Source organism: Aedes albopictus, chromosome 3, assembly GCF_035046485.1.
Source record: "Aedes albopictus strain Foshan chromosome 3, AalbF5, whole genome shotgun sequence".
Lineage (NCBI taxonomy): Eukaryota > Metazoa > Arthropoda > Insecta > Diptera > Culicidae > Aedes > Aedes albopictus.
Genome location: NC_085138.1, coordinates 407,964,506 through 407,979,404, shown reverse-complemented (window position 1 = coordinate 407,979,404; position 14,899 = coordinate 407,964,506). Strand labels below are relative to the sequence as shown.

The window sequence follows — 14,899 nt, the reverse complement described above, 5'->3', positions numbered from 1 at the left end:
GCCTAATGACCTTCGGCCGAATGGCCTGACACCTGCCAAAACCATGCGACTGAGAGTGGTAACGAAATTGAAAGCGAATTCTGTATTGCATCAAAGCCTAAAAATTGCATCAAAGCCTAATTGGAGAAAAAAAATCGCAATATTATAACTGTAACTTTTTATTAATCAAAACTTTGAAACCCTTGACAAAGGTCCCGAACGGACCGAAACGTCGGAAGTAATAAAAAACTGCGTTTTCCATTCCCTTAAGACTGCGATGCCAAACCCTTAAAAAACCTACCCCCCCCCCCCCCAAACTTACAAGTAAACCAGTTTTTAAAAAACTTGTAATGCCTCTGCAACCCGCAGAAAATCATCTGAAACTTATTGAAATAGCTCCTGAAACCCGCTCAAAATACTCCAGAAATGGTTGAAAATTCTTTGAAGCGTCCAGAAATACCTCCATAATCTCCTGTAAACCCCTTAAACCTCCTGTAATGAACTTGCAACCCTCTAGAACCTCTCAAGACGCACCTGAAAGCACTGCAAAAACCCCTTGAAACCAAATCCCCTGAACCCTACGAAACTTCCGATAATGCCCCTGAAACATCCTCATCTTTAAGCTGGTTGAAAATTATCTGAAACCCCCTGAAATGCATTCAAACAGCCAGCCCCTGAAAACCTCAAACCTCCGTACTGCTTCCTCGCAATCCTCTGTAAAACCACTGGATCCCCTCAAAGCCTACCAAACTACTCCAGATACACCTTCAAAATCCCCTGGAACCCTAGGAAACCAGGGGTTGCAAGCGTGTTTGAGAAGGTTTCAGGCACTTTTCAGTGGAACTCAAAATTCAATCCCCAGACTCTTCTCCTGGGGTAACCCACTCCCCCCTTGAAACACCCTTGAAACCTGGCACACACTCCCCTAAGACTTGCGGCAAACCTCTTTTGGTCACATCTCAACCCCCTAGAAGTAAAACTTGTTCTCGCGATCGAAGTTTTGTCATTTGGTGTACCAGTAGCGAAGCCATAGTAACGAATTGTGGGGAGTAAATACAGTCGACTCTCCACATGTCGATGTTCTACATCTCGATATCTCTCCCTATCTCGATGGTTTGGTCGGTCCCTTCAATCTGCATACATTTTAACTTTCTACATGTCGATATCTCCTTATCTCGATATCTCTCTATCTCGATGCGATCTCGTTCGTTTTTGTTCGAGATTTTCTCTCCATATGTCGATATGCCCGTTTTTACAGGTTGCTAGATCTAGTTTCTTAGGTGCAAAACATTCTGTGAAGGTGAAGTGACATCTGTTTGTTGACGGTTTTTCCTAGTTACGGACGATTTTTCAATCTAGTGTGCATTACAAATTTGTTCTTGAGTTCGATCTCTCCCTATCTCGATGGTCCCTTCACTATCGAGATGTAGAGAGTCAACTGTATAGTAACTATAAGGCAACAACACCCGAGGAGGCGTTAAGTAGAGAGCGGGTTTCAGGGGTGTACGAAACGCCCCTAAAATCCTCATGAAACCACCTGAGCCCCCTGGAATACGCCAACCACCTTTTTTTTTGCAACGCTCCTGGCACGCCCTTCTCTTATTTACATTTTCCTAAAACTTCCTGCAAATCTCTTTTGGTTTCATCTGAACCACTCAGTTCTCGCAAACAAAGTTTCCAAATTTTAAGTACCAAGCGTACCTTACCTTACCTTACCGGTCAGACTAAGGCCTGGGTGGCCTCTGCTGTACATAGTAGCCGTCTCCATTCCTCTCGGTCCATGGCTGTTTGTCTCCAGTTCCGCACTCTGCGTACGGTCCGCAGATCGTCCTCCACTTGGTCGACCCACCTAGCTCGCTGCGCTCCACGTCTTCTTGTACCGGTCGGATGACTCTCGAGGACCATTTTAGTTGGGTTGCTATCCGACATCCTGATGGCGTGACCCGCCCACCGTAGCCTCCCGATTTTCGCGGTATGGACGATGGTTGGTTCTCTCAGCAGCTGATGCAGGTTCATTCGCCTTCTCCAAGTCCCGTCTTTCATCTGCACTCTGTCGTAGATGGTACGCAACACCTTCCGTTCGAAAACTCCAAGGGCGCGTTGGTCCTCTGCATGTAGGATCCATGCTTCGTGCCCATAGAGGAATACAGGTCTAATCAGCGTTTTGTAGATATTGTCTATCCGGTTGGAATCAGGACAGACATTCAATCAAAAATTGCCATTTCCTTGGACCACAAGTGTCGCATCTGTTTCGCATCTACAGGGGATAGACAAAATGATCGGGACAGGCAAAATTTTCACTATACAAAAAATGTTCAACTAGCTGTAACTTTTCGAAAAGTGCATCGAATATTCTCAAATTTTTACTGTAAGCTCTTCAACTAGTTGTGTATCAGTGGACAAAATTTGGAAAAGATCGGACAATTCTTCACGAAGTTATAAAGATTTTTGAAAATGGTAAAATTATCCGATAGCCAACTTTGAGCTGTTATATCTCCGGATTCAATTAACCGAATGTAATGAAATTTTGACCATTAAGTACTTATATAATGAGCTATGAAAAACCATTGACTTAACTTAATATTCTTAACACGGAAGAAAATTATAACGATTAGATTATTTTTCCTAATAAAACACCAAATTATCCAAAACATCAACATCGTTTCAAAATTCAAGATGCAAATTATAGTTCATTTAGTTTCCCTCAAATTGACTTATATATAAATGCGTTTTGAAGGAAAGTAACAACATAGCCGCCAATAAATTGAAAAAGTAATGGGATGCATAAAAAAAATAGACCAATTTAGTAAAAAATCGTGAAAAAAAATTAAATCGCAATAACTTTTTCGCTTGTTAAAAATTTCAAGTTAAGTCAAATGTTTTCCAGAGTTCATTATATAAGTCATGAATGGTTAAAATTTCATTGCAATCGGTTCATGGAATCCGTAGGTATAACAGCTCAAAGTTGGCTATCGGATAATTTTATCTTTTTCAAAAATCTTTATAACTTCGTGAAGAATTGTCCGATCTGTGCTGTAGCGTGGTTCTCAGCGCTACCAACCCACGTGGCTCTCAGCGATACCAACGCAACGCGGCAAGCCGTGGACCTATCGGGTGGCAACCTTCTGCTTAGTTACTAAACTTGTTGATTAGAAATAAAGAACCATTCTGTATTTTACCGTCATAGAAAAAGGACGTTTTCTTAATTGTTCCAATACAGAACAAAGGACGACGAAAGGAGTTCAAACCTACGTATTATGAAGATGGAAGGTTACGGTCCGCCAAGATTTGCCCTGGGAGATCAATGGGAGATGTACCAGGAACGTTTGGAGCAGTACTTTGTTGCGGTTGATTTGGAAGAGGAGCGTAAATCCGCTGTACTCCTAACATCGATTTCGCTTGAGGTATACCAGACGGTGAAGAATATTTGTTACCCTGCCAAACCAAACACCAAGACGTACGACGAGCTGTGTGGATTGCTGAAAGGAAGATTTTGTGCGACGATTGTTACCTATCGGGAGAGAGCTTTGTTCTACCGGGCGCGGCAAGAACCAGACGAGACCGTTTTGGAATGGCATGTGCGGTTGAAGAGGCTGTCGCTGAACTGTGAATTCGGTGAACATTTGGATCACGCTTTGAAGGATATTTTTGTCACGGGACTTCGACCTGGACCGATTTTTGAAAGATTGTGCGAAGAGGATGACGCGGTTTCGTTGGAGGATTTGCTCAAAATAGCGTCGAAACGTGAAGCTACATTGAAGAATCGAGCGGTCCTGGAGGTGAACAAGATTGTTGAGAAGAAACCCAATTACGTTCCGAAATCATTCAAGAAAACTGGATCTGCTACGTGTTACGCCTGCGGTAAAGCCAATCATGATTTCCGCAGCTGTCAGTACCGAAGTTATGTCTGCAAGATCTGCAAAGAAAAGGGACATATTGCCGTGGTCTGTCCAAGGAAGACGAAGGAAAACCTCGGACGGAAGGATAAAACCGTGAACCATTTGGAGATCAACAACATGGCGTACAGTGACCCTTATTGCGTGAGTATTAGCGTGAATGGAAGGAACACGAAGTTTGAGGTGGACACTGGATCACCAATTACCGTTATCTCGGAGGAATTTTATGAGTCTCAGTTCGGAGAATTTCCCCTACACCCGTTCCAAGGGAAGCTGGTATTCTATACTGGCGGCGAAGCTACACCAAGAGGAGCATTCGATGCAGTATTGAAGTATCAAGGCGTACAAGCGGTTGGTCAAGTTGTGGTGGTTGAAGGAGGAAGGAACCCTCTGATCGGAAGAGATTTCATTGGTGAGTTACTGAAAATCAAATTTAACAAAATCGATGCTGAACAAACGGAGAATTTGGAAGAGCGGCTGAAACCAGTGCTGAACCGTTACGAAGACTTGTTTGACGATTCTTTGGGCTGCTACAAGTATTCGAAAGTTAGTCTGCAGCTAAAGCCAGATGCCGTTCCGAAGTTTGTGAAGCCAAGGAGAATTCCGATTTCGTTCCAACCAAAAGTTGAAGAAGAACTGGAAAAGCTCGAGAAAACCGGTATCATTTCGAAAGCTGAGAATGCTGATTGGGGAACGCCTTTGGTTCCGGTATTGAAGAAGGACAATTCGATCCGGTTGTGTGCTGATTACCGTGTAACAGTGAATCCGTTTCTGGAAGACAAACGTTACCCTATGCCTGTGGCCGAAGACATTTTTGCCAAACTCAACGGAGGAAAGTTCTTTTCGAAACTCGACCTGAAATCAGCATACAATCAACTTCTGCTTGACGAAGAATCGAAGAAGATGTTGGCTTGGAGCACGCATAAAGGAATCTACTATGTAAACAGATTGCCGTTTGGAACAAAACCTGCTTGTGCTATTTTTCAAGAGATCCTGGAGAAGCTGTTGCAAGATTGCCCTGGATGTGTCAACTTTCTGGATGATGTGCTGGTGACCGGAGCAACTATCGAGGAACACCTTAACAATCTGTCGAGAGTATTAGAGAAGCTTTGGGATGCTGGATTCCGGCTCAACAAAGGTAAATGTGAATTTTTCAAGCAACGACTCCAATTTTTGGGACACATCGTGGATGGAGACGGTCTTCACAAAGATCCGGAGAAAGTTCGAGCGATTATGGATGTGGCGAGACCAGCAAACGTGAAACTACTACGAGAATTTCTTGGAATGGTTACGTACTACTCGAAGTTCATTCCGAACGTATCAGCTACACTTAGCCCATTGTACCGGCTGTTGAAGAAGGATGTGAACTATGAATGGACTTCCGACTGCGAGGCTGCGTTCCAGGATATCAAGCTGAAGATTTGCTCGGACAACGTGTTGATTCCATACAATCCTGATTGGCCGGTAGTATTAGTTACGGATGCTTCTGGCAAAGGCATTGGTGCTGCGCTGTTTCAAGTGTGTCCAGATGGAAATCAAAGACCAGTGACTTTTATTTCAAGAGTACTGAAAAACCACGAGAAGGAATACTCTCCGCTGGATATGGAAGCTTTGGCTGTGTATTACGCTGTTCGAAGGTTGAGCGGTTATCTACTTGGACGAAATTTTACGATTTGGACCGATCATCAACCGTTAGTATCACTTTTTGGACGAAAAGGCATTCCGGATATGGCGTTCGACAAGCTGCAGCGCTGGGCAGTGTTCCTGGCCAATTATGATTACGAGATCAAATACATCAAAGGAGTCAGCAACAAGGTGGCCGATTTTCTATCAAGATCTCCGGTATTGTGCTGTGAGGACGACGATATTAACGATGAGGAAGCGATGTACCTGCAGTTCATAGAATTTGAAACAAGATCTTTGGTAGAACGTAAGCAGTTAATTGTTGAAACTCGACGAGATCCTGCCCTCCCAAGTAACCAAAAGTTCCGCTTCCCATGACAAAATGCACTTTCAAGTTCCGCGAAGTTCAGATAAAGTTCCAAACGGAACTTTCTGGCTGCTTAAGAGGCTAACGATGAGCCTTGCTGGAACTTCGGTCACAAGTTCCGGCAAGGCTAATTGTTAGCCTCTTAAGCAGCCAGAAAGTCCCATTCGGAACTTTATCTGAACTTCGCGGAACTTTGAAGCTGCTTAAGATGCTATGTCGGAACTTTGTCAGAACTTTCAAGTTCATAGAAGTTCAGTTCAGTAGCATTGTGTTTCAATGAAGATTAAATTTATTTCTTTTACAGAAAACAACTGTTTGAGCGTACACAAATAAAAGACAAATATGAATTTATCAAATCAATGAAAACTAGGCTTGAAAAAAAAAATTGCCGCCCATCGGATTCGAACCGATAGTCGCTGCGTGAGAGCCCTACGCTCTACCACAGTACTACGGTTCTTATTGAGTAGACAGCAGGTTGAGTCTGACTTGAATCGATTTTCTGTCGGCAGCTAGTTTTGCACATTTGTACAGTAGTGAAGTTAGCTTGACTTTGTCAAGTGTCTTCAGCAGCGCAGCGGTAAGTCGGCAGGCTAACACGCAGGAGGATCCAGTTCAAATCTACATAGCAGCGACATATGTGAAAATATAATTATCAGGAAGCAATTTCCAGACGTGAATCACAAACCCCCACCGACAGAGTGTGATTCTGAAAAACACATTTTTGTTTCTGCATGAATTTTGACAAAGTTCTGTCAGTAGCTGCTTAGAAGGCTATCCAGCGTGCTTATGTGAACTTTCAAGGTCCAAAATTACTTAAAAATGAAGCTGCTTAGAAGGCTAAAGAGCGACCTCGAACAAGCTGCTTAGCTTATAAAGTACCCTCTTATCTGAACTTTTGGTTACTTGGGCTGAGTCGTGTTGTGAACTACGTCAAGACTGGATGGCCAACCAATGTTCAAGACCCAGAGTTGAAGAAGTTCTTCGTCCGCAGAACAGAGCTAATCGTGGAAGAGGAAGTACTGATGTGGGGTTACCGTATCGTGGCACCTGCGAAACTTCGGACGTTCCTGCTTCAAGAATTGCACTCAACGCATATGGGGATCGTCAAGATGAAGTCGTTGGCGAGGAATTATTTCTGGTGGCCTAGCATCGACAAGGATATTGAAGACTTGGGTAAGCGATGTGAACAATGTATCCAGTTCCGGCCTGAATTGGGGAATGTGCCGATTTCTCCATGGAAGCTATGTTCCCGGCCATTCGAGCGAGTTCACATAGATCATCTGTTTTTGAAGAATAAGAACTTCCTGATCATAACGGATAGCTACTCCAAATGGGTGGAAGTTTATTTGGTGAGTTCGTTGACGACTAAAGAGACCATTGAGAAGCTGGAGGATTGTTTTGGACGATTCGGAAATTGCGATGTTCTGGTGTCGGATAATGGAAGATCGTTTACTGCGGCCGAATTTCAAGAATTTTGCAAGGAGAAAGGAATACGACATCTGACTTCAGCACCTTACAGTCCCTGTTCAAATGGTGCGGCTGAAAATGCGGTGAAGACTTTCAAGTACGCTTTGAAAAAGATGCTAACTGATAATAATAGCCGTGGTAAGTCACTTTCTTCAATGATGAACCATTATCTTCAAATGTATCGAGCGACGCCGCATTGTACAACGAACGAGACCCCATTCAAACTAATGTTTGGACGTGAAATGAGGACTAGATTTGATACCTTGCGAAAGGACAACGTTGTGAAACATGCTGTGAAGACATGGAAGCATAACGAAAACAAGAAAGATACCTGTTTGCTGTTGGCGAATCGGTTTATGCGAGGGACTATCGAGATCCTGACAGACAGCGATGGGTTAAAGCGACGATTTCAAGAAGGAAAAGCCAAAATATTTACGAGTGTGCTGCTGCTGAGCTGGGTACGATTACACGAAGAACCCATCAACTGCTGAAATGATTATGACGATTATGAGGACGATAACAGCGGGGGAAGAGATCCGGTTGCAGATGATGATCATGAGCCTGTTCCGGACGATGAATATCAATCGGCAGAAGATGATGCATTCGATGATTCCGTTCCAGTTCAACAACAACGCGGCTACTATCGTGATGATGGAATATACGTTTCAAGAAGCAACCGAATGGTTCGCGCTCCAGACCGGTTCTAGCTTACGGGGGAGATGTGCCCAAGTAACCAAAAGTTCAGATAAGAGGGTACTTTATAAGCTATGCTGTCGCGTGGTTCTCAGCGCTACCAACACACGTGGCTCTCAGCGATACCAACGCAACGCGGCAAGCCGTGGACCTATCGGGTGGCAACCTTCTGCTTAGTTACTAAACTTGTTGATTAGAAATAAAGAACCATTCTGTATTTTACCGTCATAGAAAAAGGACGTTTTCTTAATTGTTCCAATACAGAACACGATCTTTTCCAAATTTTGTCCACTGATACACAACTAGTTGAAGAACTTACAGTAAAAATTTGAGAATATTCGATGCACTTTTCGAACAGTTACAGCTAGTTGAACATTTTTTGTATAGTGAAAATTTTGCCTGTCCCGATCATTTTGTCTATCCCCTGTAGTGCGCTGTGTTGCTGACAACAACGGGAAGGATGCGCACTACTTTTAACATAATTCAAAAACGTCGCGAGTTGGCTCGCGTCGCGACTTTATTGTGCGAAGTCCGGTTTGGTGGCGGCCCGACAATAGTTAATTTCGTGTGACAGCGAACTTTATTCGATCGCAGAGTTCTGAGGAATCCAAAGAATGTTTGATTTTCTGTCACAATGCGTCTGCTGGTGTCGTCGGCGGTAACTAGTGAGCCCAATTACACGAATTCTTCAACCGCCTCGTTTTCATCACCTATAGATAAATCTTATTTAATTCATCAAGTTGCGTTTTGTTTTCTGGTTTTCAACAATACTTTTTCAAGATAAATGCGTTTCATAAACTAGAAATACTTAGTACATACTCTGAATGCAGATATCCGCATTTCCAACAGGATCGCATCAGCGTATTTCTTCTAGGGTGCCTGTACCAGTTATCGCACTACCTAAGGAAAACTACTTCTACAAAAATAAGAAGAAGACCTACGAATGTCATCGACAGGGTTGTTGGCCATCAGCATAATGACAGTATATTCAGTGACGATGAACATTTTATTTCTATCTTCGTCACAAACAAAACATCGCTTGACGGTTTATTCATGAACACAGTCACCTTCTAGGTACGTAGTGAAAAAAAATATTCGAGTACATTGTCGCTCTCTTACTTCTGTCAGTTGCTCGAAAGAGATCCACAACTGAACCATTTCATCGGTCGTCATGTTTTGCTTGACGAAAAAATAATAAATTTAGTCGAGCATTTTTGTTCATTCGATACTCGATGAATACGCATTCTGCTTATTTTTCATGGCCTTTACTCTAAATTATGAGAACACCCGCTTTGAGGCTTAGAGCATAGATCTATTAAGGATGGTTTGATATTAATTGCGCATGAAAACCTATCACTAGAATCAAATGTTATGCTGTTATCGAAGCAAGCAGTGCTAATCGCGTTCTAACCAGTAGGCTTAGTAGGCTAGCCAGGACGAAAGTTTTCAAGTTGTCATTATTCCTCAAGAACTTGAAACGTTTCCCGGTCATCCTATACCTTCATTCAAGAAATGAAAGTTTCATTTAACAATCAAAACTAAGTATTATTTTCACGGTTTTCAATATTCAAGTGTAAGGACTATGTGCTGTTCTTGCGTATTGGTTGAAATTCTCAGGTTGGAAATATTACAAGAAACACCTGACAGAGCTGAAGAAAATCTAAATAAGGCTGAGTATACGCCACACTACTAATTTATAAAACGAAAAATTCGGATTGGTAAAACATATATGCATAGTATTTTTCCTCTTTTTTAGAACAAAGGGAAACACCATATGTACCTAAGTAGGACCACATTGCTTGCCGTGAATAATGAAGATACTGACACTGAACAACATAACGCAAAGGGCTCATCATCATTTACCATTTTTACAAAGGCTCCACTTGGCGGTTTACCAACTCAAGTTAGTATTAAACAAGTTAAACTACACGGACATAGTAAAGGCTTAATATCACATAAAGCACGACTTAGGTATATTTACTTTTTACCATACTTATTCTATGTGAATCTAGGTTAGACTCGTTCAGCTGACCTGGCAAACGGTTCAACCCAATTACCGCATAATCGAGGTCTCCGATGAAGAAATCTGCCGTGGTAGCGGTATTCCTCTCACACTGATACCCGTTCTTATCAATGCAGTTGAAGCCCGGAAATTGGTGCGAGCGAAAATCGATTTTCTCCAAATCCTCGCGCCGGATCTAACTTCGGAAGTGGGGCGTTGTTTAGCAGACCTGGTGATCTACACAACGCACGACTTCCGAAGTTACGGCTGATGCACAGATTTGGAGAAAGATCGATTTTCGCTCACACCAAATTCCGGGTTTCAACTGAATCAACAACATAATTTACCTTAGCTCTTAGCATCGTTTCTAAAACTGGACGTCGTGAATCGAATCTCAGTCCTACCTGCAGCTCATTCGAGTTAGGCCAAAGTCAGTTTTTGTGAAATATGAGCTTTTAAAAAACATCATTATGCACAATACATTCCACTAGACAAGGATGGGAACACTCACTTGCAAAGAGATACACTCACTTGCTATTTTCTCAGCTCAGAAGCGTGCAAACAAAAACCGATATATGGACGACTTTTGCCTTATGGTTTTGTGTAAAAGTTTGTCGAATATAGTAGAGGTCGCACACGCATACCGAAGTCGCGAGGGAGCTGCGAAAGCAACTCTCCACGAGCTGAATGTAAATTACACTCGCTTTTAAAGCTCCGTCACGACTTTGGTATATGCGTTTGCTACCTCCACTCTATTCAGCAAACTTTGAGACAAAACCACATGGCAAAAGTCGTCCATACATCGTTTCTTGATTGCACGCTTCTGAGCTGAGAAAATAGCAAGTGAGTGTTCCCATCCCTGCCACTAGAATAAGACTATAATACTGTTTTAAATTCATGTATTTGTTTAAAAGAGCCTCGTTGGATAAATGTACGACATGTGTTATGAGACTCTTCAATGGAGAGTATTCATTTAGCAAATACAAGAGTTCAACTGGAAAACGCTTTCCATTTATCGTTTATGACGGTAAGCCGATAATGTTTCATTGCTCGATTAGCAGGATAACTGACGTTGGACGAGATGACTTCACACTCCGTTTAATGAGGTAGGTTGAATTCCATTCCAGAAATCGAGTCCGAATTGCTGCATTCCTACCCATTTGATGGTGAATGAGTAAGCGCAGAATGCAGCAACTTCGAGCAAGTTCAACCTACCTCATTGACCAGGACAAATATCTAAAACTAATGTACAGTTATTGCACAAGTATTCAATCAATTCCTTTTAAATATCATAATTAATTAAATGACTAGTTGCGGATTCTATAACACTAGCCCAAATGTCACTAGCCCGAACGACACTAGCCCGAATGCATCGTTAGCCCGAATGTCACTAGCCCGAATACCACAAGCCCGAATTGAAATTCATCTATCAGTATCTTGATAATAATATAATACGGAAGAACAGCGTGTGGGCTAGTGTCTTTCGGGCTAGTGACTTTCGGACTAGTGTTACAGAATCCTAGTTGCGACCTTGGTTGCGACAGATGGACCCAAAATTGTGCAATGACTGTACTGTAATATGTAAAAGATGATAGAAGAGATTTGCGATATCACACGAATAAAAAGCACCATTTTTTAATCATTTTATTTCTTTGTTTTTAAAACGGATTTCAGCTTATCGTAGAGAGTAACAAACACAACTTCATTTGTGAAGATTAACTAGGGCGTTTTCCACTGTAGAACCGGAAGTATGGCCGGCTTACATATATAAAAAAAAAGTTCAAGAAAAATAAACGAATTCAGTTTATCAAGTACGCCTCCTACGCTACAACGAGTCCATAGAAATTGCCTTCCAGTCGTAGAGATGGTGCAGAATTTTGTCGAAGACATCACCGTTCAATTTTATGAGCAGGATATTCTGCAAGACTTCATCAGAGAGTCCACATCGAAGATCAGAAAATACTAGATTTAAAGCGCTAAACGCCCTTTCTACCGACACTTGGGTTGAGGGAGCCGCTAGTATAACCATCGCCAACTCATAGAGCTCTGGATGTGTGCTCTTACGTGCTCTCCAGTGGTTCCAAGGATCATAGTTGAATGGCTGTCGGGGTTCTGCTTCCAACTGTCGTAGCTGCTTATGGAATGAAGATGTTTCGCATGCAAATGATGACGACCCTCCAAACATCTCAGTGATGAAACTGTCCATGTCGTCCTGACTTGCTGATTGATCCAAAGATGCAGAGGAAGTTTGGTCAGCTGATGAACCACCTCCTGATGTAGAAGGGGCAGCCTCCTTGATTGATTTCAGTCGAAGCCATAGGGTTTTGAGAAAGTTCTGAAATAAAAGTACAATGAATTGAGTATTTTTTCTCGATTTCCTGGAAGATTCTAATACGAAAGTTAATTTCATTTACACACCTGCACTGATTCTTTTTCATCTCCTGTCGTGAAAACCGTTGATCCGGGGAAGTTTAGTCGTGGGTCCATGTATATTGATGCTTTGAAGCCAATGCTTTCAGTTAGCTTCTTAAGCCGATCCTTCAATGCTTGTGATAACGGCTTCGCATATGGACTGTCAATTTTTTCGACTTCGTAAATTGTTCTTAACCATTGCAAGTAAAACTCGTTCAACGGAACGTGCTTTTTTTGCAATGTTTTTGTCAGCTCGTAAACTGGTTCGAAGGCGTTAACGAAATTTTTCAAAAATAACCAGTCAGCATCCGATAGCTCTGAGGAGAAAAAAATGTTATTTAGTTTATAGGCTTATAGGCTCATCATGAAAAAAATACAACCAGAAAAGACCCACTACAGGTCAAGAATGGAACCCTTAATATGAAACTGCTGTCATACTCACCAAGCTCTTTGTACTGCTGGCCCAGTTTGCGGTAAAATACTTCTTGCTTGACGATGGAATTACACATTTTGTATTTTCCATTCCAGCGAGTGACACCCCACAATGGAGCTGTTGTTGCCTTCATGTGTTCAAAGAACAAACTGTATTTAACTTTTCGGGAATCTTTTACGAATTCGGTGATTTTCTTCACATCTGCATCATTCTTTTTGACCACATCACCAACAGCCAGCTGTACGGTGTGAGCTGCACATCGAACAAGATTTAGATGAGAGCCAATTTCTTGGCTTACAGATTCCAGGAACACGTCAGTGTCTTCGGATTCTGGCACTTCTGGGTTAGCTTCGATAGCTTCGATTTCTGCCAGTTTCTGCAATTGCTTAATAGCAGAAATCATATTTGCACCATTGTCCGAGGTAGCAGAATAGATTTGAGAGATGTCCACTTCAAAGGCCTGCAGCGTTTCGAGGATTATTTCCTTGAGGAATTTTCCTGTTTGTCCCTCCTTGACTTCGAGCACGGCTAAAAGTAGGTTACAGTGAAAAACACCGACGTTATTTTTGTTTGAAAAGAAATGCGGTGGAAATAATACAGGGATGTTCAGTTTATTTATTGATGATAGGTACTTACCAAGCGTTCGAATTACAATTTCTCCTCCTTTCTCGTACTGTGCTTGGATGCACACTATGTGGCGGTTATGTTTTGATGCGGAATCAATCATGATCGAGATCATTTTTCCGCGCATCTCTTCTTTAATCGCCTCCTTGATTTTATGGGCTGCAGCGGTTAGGTGGTCTTTGATGCTGTGCCGGTTTATACCGAATTTGAGAGCATCAGTGAGAGGGTCCAAAATCAATCGGAAACCTTCCCACTCGAAGCAGTAGAGGGGGAGATGATGCTGTGTGACCAACTTGATGCAGCCTTGTAGTAGAATCGTTTTGTCGATGGCAACCAGAACCTTCGGAACAATGCGACTTTTTTTCTCCGGTACTTCGGTTTTTCCAATAAGCTGCAGCCGAGCAGCGGCTTCCGGATGTTTCGTTCGGAAATGTCTCAAGAAATTCCCGATGTCCAGCCGCTCCTGACGATACACGCATCCGCTCATCGGATCTATCATGCATCGATGAGTACTTTCCTCGACACGCATGCATTCCAACGCACGGGTGCTGAAATTATCTTTCCGTTTTTCACTACTTTCGGCCATTTCCACAAAATTGAATCACACGCGTCGGAAAAACAAACAAAACTGATGATGGTGCTAAGACGACGACGACGGCGGCGGAGACAAACGTCAAACTTGGTGATAGTATTGAGAGAGAATGAACCACCTGACAAGTTTTTCGAGTAGATTCATTCAACGCTTGATGGTTTTTATTATTTTTTTGTCCTCGCATACAAAAACAAAGAGAATAGAGGGCAAACAATAAGAGAGCATTCTAGTTTCATCGACATACGTCGCTCTTTCGTCGTCACTGATGAATGACGCATCGAAATGAAGATTTTTTTGAGGTGAAGATTTATTTTTGGTTTTCGTCAACCGTCACTGACGAAAAAGATGGTTACCAACTCTGCGATACGTCAAACGATAGATTTGTTCTCATACTTAACAGGAAAAATATATAATCTGAGCCAAACCCACTTTTACTATTTATTACGGCGTGTGCCAATGATAGGAACCCTGTACCAGTTATGGACATATTTGTTAATTTCGGTTCCACTTCGCACTATTTACATGCATTCCTTATGGGATTTGCCATAACTGGTACACTATGGCGAAATAGGGTGCAAAGAAGCCGAAATTTTAAAGAAAATTATTTTTTTCTATCATAATTTGAGCAAAATGAGAAGTTTGAATGAGTGCTACCATCTTTTATGAAAGTGATCTTACGTTCACATATTTTTTCTTGTTGATTTGCATCGTTAAATGTTGAAAAACAACTATGGCGAACTTGAGGTACTATAGCCATAACTGGTACACTGAGCCTAATTGTGCGTAGGCAAATGAAGACCTAGGTACGTGC

At 42.1% G+C, this 14,899-nt stretch overlaps 1 protein-coding gene across 1 annotated transcript; it reads right to left on the bottom strand.

Moving 5' to 3' along the window:
• Window positions 1-11,703: 11,703 nt before the first annotated feature.
• Window positions 11,704-12,787, bottom strand: LOC109400259 (uncharacterized). The gene is made up of 2 exons (XM_019672742.3): window positions 12,446-12,787; window positions 11,704-12,362 (listed from the first exon to the last, which is right to left on the bottom strand). Exons 1-2 carry the CDS (start codon window positions 12,512-12,514, stop codon window positions 11,853-11,855), a joined length of 579 nt encoding a protein of 192 aa, XP_019528287.3. The 5' UTR covers window positions 12,515-12,787; the 3' UTR covers window positions 11,704-11,852.
• Between the last annotated feature and the right edge of the window lie 2,112 nt (window positions 12,788-14,899).